This window comes from Engystomops pustulosus, chromosome 10 (genome assembly GCF_040894005.1).
Source record: "Engystomops pustulosus chromosome 10, aEngPut4.maternal, whole genome shotgun sequence".
In the NCBI taxonomy this organism is placed as follows: domain Eukaryota; kingdom Metazoa; phylum Chordata; class Amphibia; order Anura; family Leptodactylidae; genus Engystomops; species Engystomops pustulosus.
The window spans coordinates 60,101,484-60,119,577 of NC_092420.1; the positions used below are offsets into that span (position 1 = coordinate 60,101,484).

The window sequence follows — 18,094 nt, forward strand, 5'->3', positions numbered from 1 at the left end:
ATTAAAATGTAAAAAGTCAGTTATTCAGACTTAAGTCTACATCGGTGACGTAGGAGTCTTACCACACATTAGGCCTCGTAATAAGTTTATATAGTTGCCAGGGTCTAGGTTTCAGTAGGCCCCTTCATAGTGAACTCACATTGCAGCATTAAAAATTCAGAAATTAAAACAGTCTCCTGTTCTTTAAAATATTCCTAGGTTATCATAGCAAACACCCCCTTATTGCTATTTTATAGACAGCCCCCCTCAAACCCTATGGATTCTTATGTACAGCATTAAGTAGGTCCTTCCTATATCAGCCCTGGGACTCGCCCAGGTATGCCCAATGCTGGTGCCAACCCTGATAGTTGCAGATATGAACCCTATGCTGCAATAGGCCGAGTGTCCTACCATACTTGGGGTCTCCATATAGTACTCTAAAGAATTAGCCGAAATCTAGCAAACTGACTTGCCTTACACATATGTGCTCCTTATTCAGCAAGGGAAGGGAGCAATGGTCTAGACTTGGAAGTGTAGACTTGGACTAGAGTGGCAATGGTCCATTTTTATCATTCAGCATGAGGCATGGCAAGAATAAAAAAAAGAATTAACACAAACTTATTTACAGGGGAGAAAATCCAAGACAAGTGTTAGTCCCCTGGTCAAAGTTCCACATCACTTGATCTTGCAAAGGAAAGTGCTTGGACAGGACAAAACCAAGGACAAGCCCTCATACAAATGGGGGATGGGGCAATACATCCAATATACATTGTCGAGAGGTTTAATGGAGTAGAAGTGTGCATTTATGACAGATCACTCCTTGTACTAGTGCATATGTGTGACCATTTCCTCAAAGACTGGACTGCCCAAATTTCTCTCAATTGGCTCATGGGAACCAAAAATCACACCAAAGAAACAATCTTTCAAGACTAATCGCTTGAGCTGAATTTGTTGCTGCAATTTATTTTGGCTTTTTTTTTTTTCAAAGAAATTTCCCTAACCCATGAAAAATTAAATACAAATAACAGAACAGTAAAAGATCATACAATAAAATAAATCTCGAACATTGAATAGTTTACTATGTACAAATTTAAAAAAATAGTTAATATTTCCCTTCAAAGTGGAGTCTGCTATAAATATGGACATTTCTTACATTTGGTATTGTTTTAAAACAAAAAAAGTTAGGCTAAAATTTCAGATGTCCAGTAATGGCAGCATTCGATCAGGAAGACCCATGTAATTCATATGTTCCAGTACCCTTCTGTCACCGGAGCCGCTTCATCCCCACCATAAATAGGATACCAGGCAGAACTAGGTAGAGCCCCTGGCAGTGACTAGTGGCACGTGCCATTTCTCAGCACCTGGTGAACGCCGTTCTCGTCGATTATAAGTGGAGCGTGGAACTCCTGGTCTTTGACATACAGTTCCAGTCCCTACAATGGAGGAAAGTGAAGTGTTACTGTGGATTCAGATAAAAATACCTAGCACAAAAGTAGTTTTTACACCAATTATGTAATTAGTATGCGAATATGCCAATGAGAGTGTTGGGTTTCCCCAATCACGTGATAACTGGTTTGTATGTATGAATAACTCATTAAAAAGTCTTTCCTTCCTTTATTTTTTACTTCTATCTCCTTGAGCAGAAATGTCCCCGTCACACAGTATGGAATAAACAGAACAGCTTTTTTTTGGAATTTACCTAGAGTGCAGCTTTTTTTCATTTCACCTATTATAAGACTGGGATATGCTAGGCAACATACTCAATGGGGCACATTTTGACTATTTCAGGGCTTGTATACCAGGTTTTAGGGTTCATTCATACTGCTATCTACCAGGAGGTAGATGTGGCTGCAAATCTGCGGCTGCATATACGTCCCCATAGACGGCAATGGTGGCGGAACGGTGCGTGTTCTATCTTTCCCTGGTGTGCGGCGCCATTTCCTATGGAGGGAGGAGTGGCCACCTCCTCCTCCTCCCCAGCACACGGCGGGCATACCGCGTGTGAATGCAGCCTTAAGGTGCAGTTCCTGGTGCATGGCCAGAAATTGTGTCCATTGCACCCATTCTGCTAAAAGTACGTGGTCAGTGATTGTGATGTGGGCCGTATCTGCCCTGTGTCTGGTCAGAAGCTATAGCCTGTGCCTATTGAGGCACAGGATATGGCGAGATTCTACACCAGGATGGATAAAGAACTTCCCTGCCATCACACCTACCTTCTAATACATCTGGTGGGTGCTGGGGCAACATCATATTCTGCCTCACTTAGTGCCCCAATAACATAAGGCTGCCAGAGGCAAATGCTGCTGTCAGAATCTACAGACCACAAGTCCAGCATCTACAAGTATAATAGAACTGCCCTATATGGTTTGTCCAGCAGATGACTTCTACCCCCATAACCACCATGCTATCCACTTTTTAGTGACAGCTATAGGGGATCATCTCTAATGGGAAAGGAGTCATGAATAGGACAAAATACCATAAGATCTTTGAAAGGCACGGTCCTATTAAACTTACCTCTCCAGCGTAGGACACAAGTGGGGAGATTTCACACTGTATTGGCAAGTCACCTACATCCTTCATACTAGAAATTTAAAAAAAATATATATAAAGGGAAGGAAAAAAGGAACATTTTAAATTAATAGGAGAAGCTCCGCAAGACGTGTTACATAGTTGGCAGAGGAGACCATATCCATTCTTAGACCAACCCATAGAAGATAAAAGTAAATGGAATAGAGAGGAAACATGCACAGAGTTATTAGTAGATACTTTACCAAGTAGAGAAATACAGATCTACACCACATTCATTAATAAGTCCATAGAGCATCTTATTACCCTGCCGCAGCCAGGATCGTGCTGGCTTTACCTGCATCTAATAGTTATAGGGATTGTACCAAGTTTTACATATGCCACCTATACATGTTATAACCAGGGAGATTGCAAATACTGGGATGATAAAGAATCTGCAGCTCCGGTTTCTCCCTATAGAACAGAACAGCAGATAAGACCGTGTGCTGCTCACTTTAACTACATGGACAGGTGAGAAGTTTAAAACTTGGTACAACCTATTGATGAAGCTTTCTTCTTTTATCAATAGCTTTAAAGGAAACCAGTCACCAGATTTAAGCATATTATAACTAGCAACCCCCTCAGGCAAGTATGAAATGTCCTTTCTAGAACGTCCTCTTGGTTTTATATGGTTGAGATTTCACATAAAACCAGACAGTCAAGCAGCAAAAAAAAAAAAGTTTCAAGAATCTCATCTTTCAGACAGCATAAGGCTTGTGGTTCTGTGAGCTACAGGAAGGCGGAAAATTGATTTTTATTTGCCCCTCACATCTCCAACTATTTCTTTAGCTGGCTGTAGCTTCATCTCTTTAGCTCACAGAATCACAAGCCTGATGTGATCTAAAAGATGAGAATTCTCTTTAATATGACACCAAAGCATATTTGTAGTTCGAGAAAAAAAGAGAAAGAGAAAGAGAAAGAGAGATTAATGGGATAAATAAAATCTGGTAACAGGTTCCCTTTAATAATGTAAATATTCAGCCAGACAATGCAGAGTACCCGCCAGAGGCAGCGGTCACATCAGACCCGAATGACAAATTCTGACATTTCCGTTATGTTCCAATTTATTCACATTTGAAAGACTTTTCTTTTTGGTTAAAAACAAAAATTGAGCTCCTAATGTAACACTGTTTCAGGAACATGCCTGATTATCAGAAAGGAATCAGAACATAACACTAGAAAGTAGCAGAATCCCTTATACATTTTAGAACTTATTTGGGGAGCTTTATCAGAAGAAAACCCAGTCTAGTTGCCCATGGCAACCAATTAGAGCTCAGTTTTTATTTTATAAACGGCGGTGGGAAGATGAAAGCTGAGCTCTGATTGGTTGCCATGAGTAACAAGAAGTTTTCTTGTCAGACACTCCTGATAAATCCCCCATTGTGGCTTTGTTTGCTGCAATGTTGGAATTAAAGCCTTAAACTAATCTTTTCCTCAGGGGCCTTTCACACGAGCATGGTACTTTCACCAGAGGGAAGACAGACTTGTTCCATCAGTCTTGTCAGATTTTTTTCAGTGTGTGTTTTTATGATCAGTTTAGAAGTTTGAAAAGAGAAAAACAAACGTGTCAAACGCTCATGTGAAAAAACGCTCATGTGAAAGGGGCTTTAGATTGCGGTCCTTTGTACCCTCCACCAAGAGCATCCCTTGTTAGTTGCCCTTATAGAAGACCCTGCACCATGCAGCCATAGTTACTTGTTTTGTGTGTGGCCTTGCGTGCTTCCATTTTCTTGTATAGGGTGGCTGTGTTAAAGATAAATGTAATAAGACAGAGCATTCAATGAATTCTTAAGTCTACTAAAATGCAATAAAACTGGGTGTGAAAATACCATTCAAGTCTTTTTCTAACAAACACCAATTCCCTTATCCCCCATAGTGATGTGAGATATCTGATCACCAAGGGACAAAGTGCAATTGCAAGAAAAAGATCTTCCTGTGTAAATAGTGCTCGTCCACATGCATTACCCCTGCTCCATGCACCTTCATGGGATTAAATTGCCATACTTGCCAGTCTACATCCAATGGTCACACGTACACAACCGCTATGGTCCGTCAGAAGCCTGACTGCGTGGTGGTTTGATTTCACGGATCAAACAGTGCTGAGGACAAGACTCCATGAATCATAGTATTGATGCAAGGAATCTCGTGCGAATCATGTACAGTTTGCAGCTGCTGCTTTGTAGCAAAGGAGGAGACTCCTTGCTTCACATGTCACAAGTCCTGTCCTTTCCAGTTTTAGTCCATGAAATCAAGCCACAGCACAGTCAGATTCACAACCAACCACTAACATATTCTTTAGTCCAAAATCATACACGTGATCTCTGGGACCACCATTCTTGTGATCGCTGGAGGTTGACCACTTCACGTCCTATAGCCCAGACACTAATAATCCCCACCCCCCTCATCTTTATTTGGCATGTATGAACCATATCTCAACCCAAAATCCAATCTGCAGACACAATAAGCAAGTGACATAACAAATGGGACATACCAAACGAACGCCACTACATTTCTCTAAAAGTGCAGCAACTAGGCTCAGTAAATACTTACAGGGGGATTGCTGGAATCTGGGTGCCGTTCTCATCCACAAAATTTCCTCCTGCATTAAGTACCCAGCAGTGATGCAAGGACATCAGCGCATGACGTGCAGTGCTAGGATTGTCTTTTCCGTTTTGGCTGTCAGCATTTTTCAGAGGGGAGAACTCTTCCTCACGGAGAACCTCAAACACAACAAACTTCCTGCAGCAGGAGAAAGGATTTCAGAATGGGATGAGTATCCTAACCACTGTCAAACACTGTCCCATGACCCCACTACCCCCACTTTTTGTCACACCTGAAGTGAGCAGATGAGAGCAACCGCAGCCAAGAAGTGACCATTTCAGGTGTGTGACAACCAATGGGCCCCTCCAATATAGAAAGATACCACAGATGATCTGATGTACTCACTTTGCAAACTGGAAAATATCAAAAACAAACTTCTCCATTTTTATCCCATTGGGTTTATCGGGGTGGGTTAGCAAACCCCGATCATCCACATGAGGTATTTTTTTCACTGCGACATGATGCTGCAATTGAGGTTCATAGACCCTGTAGAAGAAAGAAATTATTAGATCAAGGCTCCACCGAACCAGTACTCAGGGGTTCCACTGACATGCAACTTACTCCACCACTTGCTGCAGGAACTTCCTAGTAAAGAAGTGATTGGCAATGTTGCCAGCATTGTACATCAGTCTTCCATCCGCACTTCTTTTTTGAGCTGTTGCCAAGGTGATCTCACTATATTCCACTACCTGGTACACGCCATCCACACGACAAACCACGCCAACCGGCTCGGTAGGATTCATCTTCTCCACAACCTAGGTCAGCAAAATGAGCCAAGATGACCTCAGTACAATTCAATAAGAGATGTAGGTATGGAGGGCCAAAAGGGAACACACTTTATGGCCCGTTAGAAGTCAATAAAAATTAGGACTTTGTTTCAGTGTTCTTCCCATTATATATATATGCAATATGTATGTTAAAGTTTAACATTGTCTATAATATAAGAGTCATGATTTTACCTTCGCTCCACAATCTGCTTCCTTAGCCACACAGAAGCCAATAAATACTGGATCCGCCACCTTCACCAAGATGTTGTCTACACAATAGACATGTATGAAGTCTATGCCTCGTTTCTCCATATCCTTCAGCACTCCATGAGTTCCCAATGCTCTATACAGCCCTCCGTTACCATCTACAAATAAAGAAAGACTAAGTTCCCAGCGGGAGAGCAGGTTTGTGATGCAGGAGATCAAAATAAATATTTCATTAAAAGGAAATCTAAACACAAATATTAAAATTAAGAATAAACCTGGGACACTTACTCATAGATCCAGGCACTGTGACTGTGGTAATCTGCTTAGATTATTTTAGAAAGAAGGAGGCCATGGATAACAAATTCTTAAAATTATGCTACCGAGTCTGAGGAGCTCCAGGGTTGTTACCAGAGCCCCACCATGCTGCAGCTTCACAGACTGTTACAATATGCAGGAGCACTTCGCCCCTTCCACTGTGTGATATTACAGCAGGCAGAGCAAGGGCGAGACATGTTCCTGCACAGTGTAACTGTCCGTATAGCTACAGCACAGAAGGGCTCTGGTAAAGCCCCTTAGAGTACTTTTGGCTCATTAGCATTTTAAAATTTGATATTAGATGGAAGGAGACCATGGATAACAAATACAAGATTTATTACCGCAGTCACAGTGCCTGGATCTATGATCAAGTATCCCTGGCATATCAGGCTTGATTTTGATGGTAGATTTCCATTAATAACGTCACGATCCCTGCATCGGATGGCGCGGGGACACGGAGAAAATACTGGAGCATCCGGTCTATAGAAGAGAACCTGCTCGGGGGCATCGGAAGGCGAGTACACGGTTAGTTTGTTTTTTTCTTGACTCGAGTATAAGCCGAATTAGGGGTTTTCAGCATTATTTTTTATTATCACACAGCTGACAAGATAAAGCAATCATATCACATGCCCTTAGTCACGAGTCCAAATCCCCTTTGAGACATGTGGACAAGAAACTGTCCCCTGTTATGGAATGGAGGGGAGGAAGCATATCAAGGTAGGAGAGCAATCTACTTACACATAAAGACTGTATTAACGTAGCCCTGAAACACCCTTAGAAACAGCTCTCACAGAATTCAGAGGGAATCTTTAAAATGAAAAACAAAAAAACACAACAACACAAGCCAACCTGGAGCCATGGAGAGCTTGCCCTTTTCCTCCATAAGAATCTTTCCATCAAAGCTCATAGCCGGCAACATTCCTTGCTGGAAAAGTACAATGTTTTCTTCGTTCAACCCAAAATACTGATGTTTCTGGAAGAATTCACGGGTAGATTCCATAGTGCGGCCACTTGTCATGATGTACCTGTAATAGTCAAGAATAGAGTATAAAACTTTGTGCTAAATACTTTGAGTGATCCGTGACAAGCGGTTATGGCCGAGACATATTCTACTCTTTCATGGATCAATTTACACAAACATTTTAACGGAGTGTGCCACCAGGAGTAACACATGCTTTATCAGAACTTTTATTCACAGATCCTGCAGATTATGAGGATCTGTGAAAATACATGAGAATCATGTGTATCTGGCCTAAACGTGAGAAACCCAAATCAGAAAGAGAACGCAGAACACAAGACACTGCCCAAGAGCTTTATACCATAATACATGGTTACAGGCCCTACATACTGACTACATGACTAGCATCTGGTCATCATTAGCTTCTGCCACATCCAACAGTCATATTTAATACTATTCTGTACAGTATGTTGAGGTTTTAAGGGTCTCTTATCACTCCCAGACAAAAAAGAGTTGCATCATGCGACAGGGGCTATAATATATATTTATTATATGTATACACAGTATTGCAGATTGAACCCACCATGGAATGATGCAGTCTTTCCCATGTTTCGCTTTTGCTATCCGCTGTAACTTTAAGATGCGTTCAGCCTGGATCTGGAAGAGGCTTTTGTGAGAGGGAAGGCCAACATCATACATACCCTTAGGGTACGTCACCCCCAGTCGTGTGCCCTGCCCACCAGCTAACAGCAGGACTGCCACTTTACCCTGTGCTATCTGTATAAAACCTGAGATGGGGAAAAAAAAAAAAAAAACAAACAAACAATAAAAACAGGGGTTAATGTAAAAATTAAACTGGATTAGGAAATATATATTATATATATATACACATACACTATTTTTTATCATATTCTATGAAAAAGGCATCAGCTCATTCATAGAACAATCCATAATATTCCGAGTGGAGGAAATACAATCTTGGATAGGTTTTTTTTAAATATATATATATATATATATTGCATGTCATCATTTACATGAGCTAGATTGATTTTTAGATAGTTAACAAAGGTTCTCAATAAGTATGCAAGGTGCTCACTGACCCCCGGCCCTTACAGATGGTATCTAGTAGTGTGAATACATATAGTCCTACATTCACATGAAGGGATTAACTTCAGGTGCCATAAATACTAAACCTGTCTGATAAGTGGCTCCGGCATTCTGTATTTACATGATAAATAACAGGTTTGGGGGCTTCTTATCATAAGATTTAGACAGTGGGGGAGGTGCATCAGTACTGTAGGTAGGAGCATCTTAGGAGCTCTTGTGCAATGAAGGTCACAAATTTGTCTCAACTAGTATAGTTTTTTTTCTATACCAGGAGAGGTTGGACTATGGCGGATATGCGCACAAGTTTGCAACTTTTTAAAAAGTCATATTTCATAAACCGATAATAAATCTTCTAATGTCTACCACATCGGCAATCTGTTGTCTGAAGTGACAAGTGGATTGGGTTTATAAAAAAAAAAAAAAGTTAAAAATTAGGCACAAATCAGCAGATTTGACAACATCGGGACATTTTGAAGACAGAAAATGGCATAACTGCAATGCTACATCCCCCAGCCATGATACCTTCAGCTTCCCAGTCACCGAGTCGCTCTCGATCCCGTGTGAAACTGCCTAGGACGTCCCTTGGCACCGCCTCCATCCTGGCGTCCACTTTCTCTTGTGCAGTAGATATAGAAAACGCGTCCATAGCTCTGCGAAAGAAGCCATTGAGGTCCTGGATGCTCAGGCTCTGCAGCTCCTCCAGTAAGTGACAGCGCTGGGTCTTCGACAATTCATCCCAAAACTGCAACACGTGGCTCTGCCCGGCCTCAGCCAGCGACTGACGAAGAGATTCTATATCCATGTTGTGGATCCTATAGTTACAGAAAATTTTACAATCAAGTAAAGAAAGTCTCTATTTCAGAATACAAGAACTTTAGATGATTAATGACAAACTTCAGATCTGTAGGGGGTAAAACACTAGAGACCCCCAAAAATCTGCCTCCTGGCACTAGGATAATTCAAGGAAAGCCTGTAGTGGCCTCCACTGGGAACCTTTACAACACTCATGGCACACAGATGGCTGAGCGCAGTGCCCCATTCTACCTCACATACGGGGGACCCGGTGATCAGTCAGACACCCAGCCGCCCGCACCTCACAGGGCATGGCATATGTTACCAGGTCTGTGTGCAGCTCAGGTATATCCCAACGACTGGTGAGCTCCAATGCTGACTTCTTCGTCAAACAGCAGATAATCCCCTTATACCTACAATTCTAGAAAATTGGTCTAGTATTAGAAAAAGTTGATCAATGGCTAGGAGTGTATTAAAAAAAAAAAAAAACTAAACTTCTACTCTTCTCTCTGTGTGCCCCCATTTACCAGTTACTGCCAGCCTCTATTTGTATACATAGCAGTGTAAGCGGCGCTGCAGCAGAAGATTTAGGCTGCAGCAGTGCACACACTGACGTCACTGCCGACTGTATACAGACAGAGGCTGGCAGTAAGGGGCAGCACATAGAGAGAGAAGTATAAGGTGTTAGTGTTTTAATACCCTTCCTCAGCCATGTATCCACTTTTTCTTATCCCAGACAACCCCTTTAAGAAGTCGATTCTTGCTCCTAGAAAGTGATGAAAAACACAGCGGGACTATCCAGTCCAAAACAGCTCAAAGAAAAAAAAAAAAAAAACACACTTAAAGGGAATCTGTCAGCAGCTTTCACTCCACTGCTAACCCTTAAGGTAGGGGATAAAAGATGTTTCCTAGAAATCCCTCAATTATATGAGCTCTCATCTGTTTACCCATAAAAAGCCACCTCTGAACTCATATGCAAATAGGCAGAGAGCAGTCCTGTACAGCCAGAGAAGAGTCACTGTTAGAGGCTGGAGTGGCTCTGTGGCACGGAGATCCGTGGTCCTGGAGTCATATTAAAGATGAGGCTCCTCCTGATGGCTCCTCTATACACTGCACCTTCATAACCACACACATACATGACCCAGAGGCCGCCTGGCACCAGCCATGCCACCTACAATGCCCCTCCATAGGCCACAGAGAGCGCTAGTCATGCCGCATGCTGGCAGCTCAGTACACGAGGATGTGCCCGGCTACCCACATCACTACAAGCCCCTGCCAGGTGGATGGCACAGGACGTGGCCACCATACACTCACCTTACAACCCGGATCCTCCGGCACATACACCCCCCCCCCCACGCCCTGTGACCTCTTATATACACTACTGCAGCGGCCCCGCCCATACACAGCCACACAGCCCCGTCACCATAGCAGCGCGCAATGACGTGACGCCGCCATCTTATGGTTGGAGCGCTGTGGCACTCATCCGCCTCAGGTCCCCAAGCAGCATCAGAGGGCCGTGTCGGACGCTCGCCCCTTCATTGGCTGCAATGTAGTGACGTCATATGGCTTTCTCTAATAGAGTAATAGAGTCCTCCTACTGTGCTTCGTGGCACGGTATGATGCATAACGAGGAGTGTACTATAAGGCGGGGTCTGAGACTTATGGGGGCGGGGTCAGCGCGTCACAGAACTTGGCAGTGACCGTAGGGAGGGAGCGGTGTAGTCAGTCCTGTTACACCAGTGACGTCACACCACGTATCCTGCCCCACAGGTGATCCCGGTTCTCACATCATTCTGTAGTAATGTCACTGTATAATCCTGGTCGAGGTCTGTACAGTCATGGTCATAAGATTTGAGAATGACACAAATCTTATATTTTCGAATGATCTGTTGCCCTCTGGTTTGTCAGATGTTTTTATCACATACAGAAATACAAGTGCAATCATATTATGAGTAACAAAAGCTTTTATTGACAGTTACAATGAGTTACTGCAGCAAGTCAGTATTTGCAGTGTTGACCCTTCTTCTTCAGGACCTCTGCAATTCTCCCTGGCAGCTCTCAATCAACTTCTGGACCAAATCCTGACTGATAGCAGTCCATTCCTGCACAATCAATGCTACATTTTGTCACAATTTGTTGGTTTTTGTTTGTCCACCCGTCTCTTGATGAATGACCACAAGTTCTCAATGGGATTAAGATCTGGGGAGTTTCCAGGCCATGGACCCAAAATCTCTATGTTTTGTTCCCTGAGCCATTTAGTTATCACATTTGCTTTATGGCAAGGTGCTCCATCATGCTGGAAAAGGCATTGCTCATCACCAAACTGCTCTTGGACGGTTGGGAGACGTTGCTCTTGGAGGACATTCTGGTACCATTCTTTATTCATGGATGTGTTTTTAGGCAAGACTGAGAAGCAACCCCACACGTGAATGGTTGCAGGATGCTTTACAGTTGGCATGAGACAAGACTGGTGGTATCGCTCACCTTGTCTTCTCCGAACAAGCTGTTTTCCAGATGTTCCAAGCAATCGGAAAGGGGATTCATCAGAGAAAATCACTTTACCCCAGTCCTCAGCAGTCCACTCCCTTTACCTTTGACAGAATATCAGTCTGTCCCTGATTTTCCTTCTGGAGAGAAGTGGCTTCTTTGCTGCCCTCCTTGACACCAGAACTTGCATCAGGGGTACTCATCTGTCAGTGTCTATGTGGTTCAGTTCCTACCTTGGCTTCTGAGCTAGCCCGGAATGAAGCCGCCTTGGTCGCAACCTTTAAAAAGGGACTTTCTGGACAAATTAAAGACACACTGTCTGCACGTGACCTCCCTTGTACCCCTGAGTGATCTCATCTCTCTGGCCACTCAGATTGACATCCAGTTTACTGTGCTTTGGGGAGAACCGTCTTGAACAAATGCCCCGCCTGGCTCCTGTCTTCCAAAGCCCACCTCTGCCACCCCCCGGGTCTGCTGCTGCGGAACCCATGCAAGTGGATAAAGCTCGTCTGACACCCCAAGAGTGCTCCCGACAAAGACAGGGGAACCCTTGCCTCTATCGTGCCAGCCCGGCACACTTACTTGAGTCTTGTCCAGTCCGTCCTCAAGTGCACCTAGGAAACGTATGCACCTAGGGTTCTTGGGAGGAGCTTCCCTAGGTGAGAGCACAGCTTTACCATGACTGAACTTGCCTGTTTTACTCAGCTCCAGGACAGGTACTCAGTTTTAAGCCACAGACTCCGTCAGTGGACAGGTCCTCAGCGATCCAGTATGTTACCGCACCAAGTTTCTGTCTCTGCAAGGTGGGGCTATACACAAGAAGAGACTGCCATTTTATGTGCTTCTCCTGATCTACGTCTGCTGTTTTGTTGGGTCTCCCGTGATGGCAGACTGGGGAGATTCTTCGCCGGGGTCCAGAGTGCCAGTCTCGCTGTCTCTTGGTTCTACGCCGGTGTCCACCATGTCTGCTTCGGTATCCTCTAAGCCTCTGGGGGTTCTTCCAGCTGCTTATAGAGACTTTGGCAACATCTTCTCGAAGAAACAAGCAGATACTCTGCCACCACAATCTCCTTATGACTGTCCTATAGAGGTGATGCCGGACACATCCCCGTCACGAGGTCGGGTATACCCATTGTCCATACCCGAGACCACGGCTATGTCAGCCTATATCAAGGAGAATCTGCAGAAAGAGTGCAGAAAGGGTTTATCCGCAAGTCTTCGTCTCCTGACGGATTCTTTTTTGGCCAAGAAAAATGGTTCTCTCCACCCCTGCATAGACTATCGTGGGCTCAATAAAGTTACCGTGATGAATCGCTACCCACTATCCTTGATGACGGAACTCTTTCACTACCTTCCGTGGAGCTAAGGACTTCACTAAGTTGGACTTTTGGGGGCCTTCAACTCTCGAGATGGGCATTTCGAGTATCTGGTCATGCCCTTTGGACTCAATGTCCAAAAAACATTTTCAGAGACATATACCTGTGTCGTGGTCTACTTTGACAATATCTTGGTGTTCTCTACTGACCTGGAATCCAATCAGGCCCACATATGACAAATTCTCAGGTGTCTAAGGGCAAATTGCCTATATGCAAAACTTGAGAAGTGCCAGTTCCACCACAAGAGTCTTCAGTTCCTCTGGTATATCATTTCTGACATGGGTCTACACATGGATCCCACCAAGTAATCTGCGGTTCTCCACTGGCTTCGCCTAGTAAGACTACGAGCTATACAGAGATTCCTAGGCTTTGCTAACTACTACGGGCAGTTCATACCACATTTCTCCTCCTTCATGTAGCCTATTGTGGCGTTAACAAAGAAAAATGCTGACCCTAAGCTCTGGCCTCCACTGGCTGAAGAAGCATTTTCTAAATTGAAGTCTGCTTTTGCCTCAGCTCCTGTTCTCACATGGCCTGATACGGAGAAACCGCTCCAGCTAGAGCTTGACGCTTCCTCTGTAGGAGCTTGAGCCAATCTCCCCCAGAAAGGGCCCAATGGCCTAACGCTCACCTGTGGTTTCTTCTCAAAGACTTTGTCTGCTGCAGAGAGAATCTACTGCATAGGTGATCAAGAGCTTCTGGCCATAAAACTGGCCTTGGAAGGGTGGCGTTATCTGCTGGAGAGAGCTCTTCATCTGGTCTGTAGCTGCCCGGATCACAAGAATCTCCTATACCTCCAGACCGTCCAGCGTCTCAATCCTCGACAGGCTCGTTATGCAGTTTCAATTTTATGATACACTTCCGTCCAGCAGGGAATGTTAAGGCCGATGCTCTCTCTCCTGCCTCTGATGTCATTGGGGCTCCTCGTCATACTATTCCTCCAGAATGACTGGTTGTTGCCGCTCCTGTGGATCTGCAGCAGCTTTCTCATGAACTTATGTCGGACCTGCTCTTTGGAAGAGGAAAAGGCCTGCTCCTGCCGTTGCCGATACCCACTTGCCTGTGGTTTCACATATCCATGGACTTTGTCTCTGCTCGACAAGACGATTGGTCCTCCCTTTTACTTTGGCTGGAATTTTCTTATAATTCTTTAGACTCTGAATCTGCTGGTGCTGCTCCCTTCTTCATTGTCTACGGACAAATTCCTTCCTCTTGCCATTCCTTCTGATGTTCCTGCTGTAGAAGAACTGGTACAAGACCTTAAGTCCATCTGGAACATTAAGTCCAATGGCAACCTCGCCATTCTCTACTTCGTGCATCCACACCAAAACACAGGCCGTGAGGAAATGTAGGCCTCCTCCTTCTCTCCTGGAGATAAAGTTTGGCTATATGTCAGGTATGTCCATCTGAAGATCCCCGGCTACAAACTTGGTCATCGTTTTCTGGGCCCATTCGAGGTACTAAGGCGCATTAATCCTGTGGTATACAAACTTCATCTTCCTCCCACCATGCGCATCCTAAACTCCTTCCATGTCTCCCTCCTGAAACTGGTCATCTTGAATCGTTACTCCCAAATAGCTCCTCCTGCTGCTGCAGCTGATTCCACCAATGTCTATGAAGTTAAAGAGGTCCTGGATATGAAGTCGGTTCGAGGGAGAGATCTTGGGAGCCTGAGGACAACATCTAAGGTCTAACCCCGCAACAAGTCCAACCTGCTTTGCGGCGGGCTCTGGTGAAAACCAGGTACCACTTTGACTCTGGTCCCAGGTGTCGGCTTACTTCATCATCCGCGGTGGTCCAGTGGGTCCACTACCACTGGTTCCTGACAAATATGCCAACCTCTTCATGGCCAAACTTGAAAATGACTTCCTGGAATCCTGCCACATCAAACCCCTGGCCTACTAACACTTTATTGTTGATATTTTGATCATTTGGACAGGTTCAAAACAACATCTAATTACATTTCATTAAAATTTCAACAAATTCCATCCCACAATAAACCTAACATTTAACTTTCACAGTGAAATAAACTTCTTGGACACAACCATAAAATCCCAAAATAACTGCATCCAGACGTCCCTATTTCAGAAACCAATTGATTGGCCTTCATACCTGGTACAGCTTTCATCCTAAACATATAAAAAAATCCATCATCTACAGCCAGAACATCCGATATAATGGGATCCGCTCCAGTCCAATGGACAGAGACACACATCTAAAGAATCTTAGGAAGACATTCCTAAATCAGGGATACCTTCCAATGCTGATTGACAATCAAATCAGTAAAGCCACCATGATACCCAGGAGAAATCTTCTCCAATACAAAGAAAAAGTGATCAACAATGGTGTACCACTGGTTGCAACTTACAATCCACATTTGGAAATATTAAGAATAACCTCAAGAGAACTCCACCACATACTCCACAAAGATGACCGCTTGAAGACAATGTTCCCAAACCCTCCAATGCTGTGCTACAGGCAACCCCCAAACCTGAGGAATATTGTGATCAGCAGTTAACTACAAAAAGGGACTTTCCCCTGTAATCACAGGAGCTGTAAAATCTGCTCTCTGATTTTGATCACAGACTAAATACAGATACCCAACACACAGCAGGAATATTACATCCCAGGGAAATTTTCATGTTCCACATCTAATGTGGTCTACCTGATTGTGTGCACAAAATGTCCGGTGGGGGGGTCTTTATGTTGGAGAAACGGGACAAAAACTTAAAGCCCGGATAAGATCTCTCAGTAAAAGAGGGAAGAAACATCTACCTGTGGCAAAACACGTTTGCAGTCCTGGCCATAATACCCTGGACATAAAGGTTCTAATATTAAAGGGCAATTTCCGGTCACAAAATGACGAATTTGGGAATACAAGTTTATGCCCCTCTTTGACACCCTCCACACAGGACTCAATCTATCAAAGGTATTCATGACTCACTCAATCTCTAACAGATGTTATCTTGAGATAATGGTTCAACAGAGACTCTGAAGTCTTTAACTTGGAGGCAATAAACCATCACACTGCCCATGTCATCTAATTAACCCCTTAATGACTTCCCTATCGGGATTCTATGTCGGTCATTAAGGGTACTTCTTCTGACGCAACGCCTTTCTATGGCGGCGCGTCAGAAGAAGATATTTCTCTGTCCATAGTGTATAAGATCTGTGTCACTTCAGAAAGACTGTCATACCATGCCTGATGAAGGGACCATAGCTATCCCGAAAGCTTGCTTGTAACATCTTATATTTCAGTTAGCCAGTAAAAGGTATCACAATCTCAAGAAAGTTACTTTATTTGACCTATCAAAAGCAACAGGAGTGCCCGTACCGTAGCGGGCAATGGCAGTGTGAATGTAGCCTAAGACTGTCTGGTCTAACTGTGCACTGTCTAACCTTAAATCTGCCCCATTGTCTCCTTATTGTTTAACTGTCGCTGGACTGGAGCTGGTGCTACCTCATTTATATAGTTTTTCTTATCTTTGCTCATTTTTATTGAGCAAAACCAACCAACATTTTCTTTAGTTTTAACAACTTTTCAGAGGCATAACTTCTGCATTTATTTGTTGACAAATCTGGTTAAGGGCTTATTTTTTGCGGAAAGAGTTGCTCTTTTCAGTGGAACCACTTAGGGACAAGTAACTTCTTTTGATTGCTTTTTAGAACATTTTTTGTGAGAGCATTTGATGAAAAATTATATATTACGGGAAGTTTTTCTTCTAAGCATCTTTCATCAGTATGGCTCCAAGAACCATCGTCTTTCCACTACTGGAAACTCTTTACTTCAATAGTGAAATTCTCTAATACTGACTTCCACCATTCACTCTCCCTGTCTTCCATTCACTCTCCCTGTCTTTCTCACTTACACTATCTGTCTCTATCTGTCACTATCCCTGCCTGTCTGTCTCTATCTGTCTCCCTGCCTCCATCCTACACAAGTGTCTTATACTGATTGCCCATAGTAACCAATCAAAGCTCAGAGCTCATTTTAATGACCTGTGGCAGAACAGCAACCAATCACGGCTTAGCTTCTAACTGGTTAATAAATGTATTTTGGAAAGCGCCAGGTAAAAGGTAAAAATTTTGTCTCAAAAGCGGGACGTTCCCTGAGTCACAGAGTGGCTGTGCAAAATTTGTTGATTGTAAACGTGACGGTAGTTTCCTTTAGCGGACATACCTAATCAGGGTTTGATCAATCAGACTTCAGTCAGAGTTTGCTCAGTGTTATTTTCTTGTTTTCAATGTGTTTTTCACGTGCAGATAATGTGTGTGAAAATACTCTTTACTGTGGTCTATCTTTTCTATGGCAATTGATCAGTGAAAAATGCAAATGTAACAAAAGCTATTGAATACAATGGGGGTTATTTATCACTGGTTTTCCAAGGTTTTTTTTATTTTAAAAAAGTCTCAAAATAGTCTGAGATTTTTCGAGACTTTTCAAATTTAAAGTCTCACAGGACTATTTCCACCTCTTCATTAATATGGCTTAAACATAGAACTACTAGACACTTATATGAATCTGGTGCAGAATAAGACTGTCTGGTCTATCTCCGCACTGTCTAACATTAGGACACTTTTCATAAATCTGCCCCATTGTGTATCAAAGCTGTGTGATGTTATTGAGCTTTGCAACTGTGTGACATCACATGACCATGGATGTTTACCTACAGGAACTAAACAGTGAAAGTTCCTGTATGATGACAGCAAGCAGAGATCTAAAGAGTAGTAAGGAATTGAGGCAAAATTATTTTGGACAATTGTATAACTAATTACACCGTAATGTGCTTAAATTGGACAACCCACTTTAAGGTAACAATGCTAAATAAACTTTATTGTTCTTAACAATTACAGAATCTATGACTACTTGGATTAGACTCCAGTTTACCAAATCCAAAAATTATGATTGTCCAATCATAAAAGTGTAACTAATCCAATAG

The 18,094-nt window shown here is 43.3% G+C and overlaps 2 protein-coding genes across 5 annotated transcripts in view; one reads left to right on the top strand and one right to left on the bottom strand.

Annotated features, from left to right (window-relative positions):
* Positions 1-900: 900 nt before the first annotated feature.
* On the bottom strand, positions 901-10,847 carry UAP1 (UDP-N-acetylglucosamine pyrophosphorylase 1). Of its 3 annotated transcripts, none has more exons than XM_072127088.1 (11): positions 10,715-10,847; positions 9,022-9,311; positions 7,976-8,180; positions 7,284-7,459; positions 6,105-6,277; positions 5,707-5,900; positions 5,491-5,631; positions 5,095-5,283; positions 4,240-4,287; positions 2,494-2,560; positions 901-1,412 (listed from the first exon to the last, which is right to left on the bottom strand). In XM_072127088.1, the coding sequence occupies exons 1-11, from the start codon at positions 10,744-10,746 to the stop codon at positions 1,314-1,316; spliced, it is 1,614 nt and encodes a 537-aa protein (XP_071983189.1). In that variant the 5' UTR covers positions 10,747-10,847; the 3' UTR covers positions 901-1,313. The 3 variants fall into 3 exon arrangements, with proteins under 3 accessions (XP_071983189.1, XP_071983187.1, XP_071983188.1); XM_072127086.1 differs by having other exon boundaries at positions 10,606-10,740; XM_072127087.1 differs by lacking the exon at positions 4,240-4,287 and having other exon boundaries at positions 10,606-10,740.
* Positions 10,848-10,964: 117 nt separating this feature from the next.
* LOC140103831 (flavin-containing monooxygenase 5-like) overlaps positions 10,965-18,094 on the top strand; it is a 52,465-nt gene continuing 45,335 nt past the window's right edge. Inside the window, exon 1 of one of the 2 annotated variants that reach the window (XM_072127083.1) lies at positions 10,965-11,061. The gene's annotated coding sequence lies outside the window, so the exon portion shown is untranslated. The remainder of the gene's footprint in view (positions 11,062-18,094) is intronic. The other variant, XM_072127084.1, reaches the window with a different exon arrangement.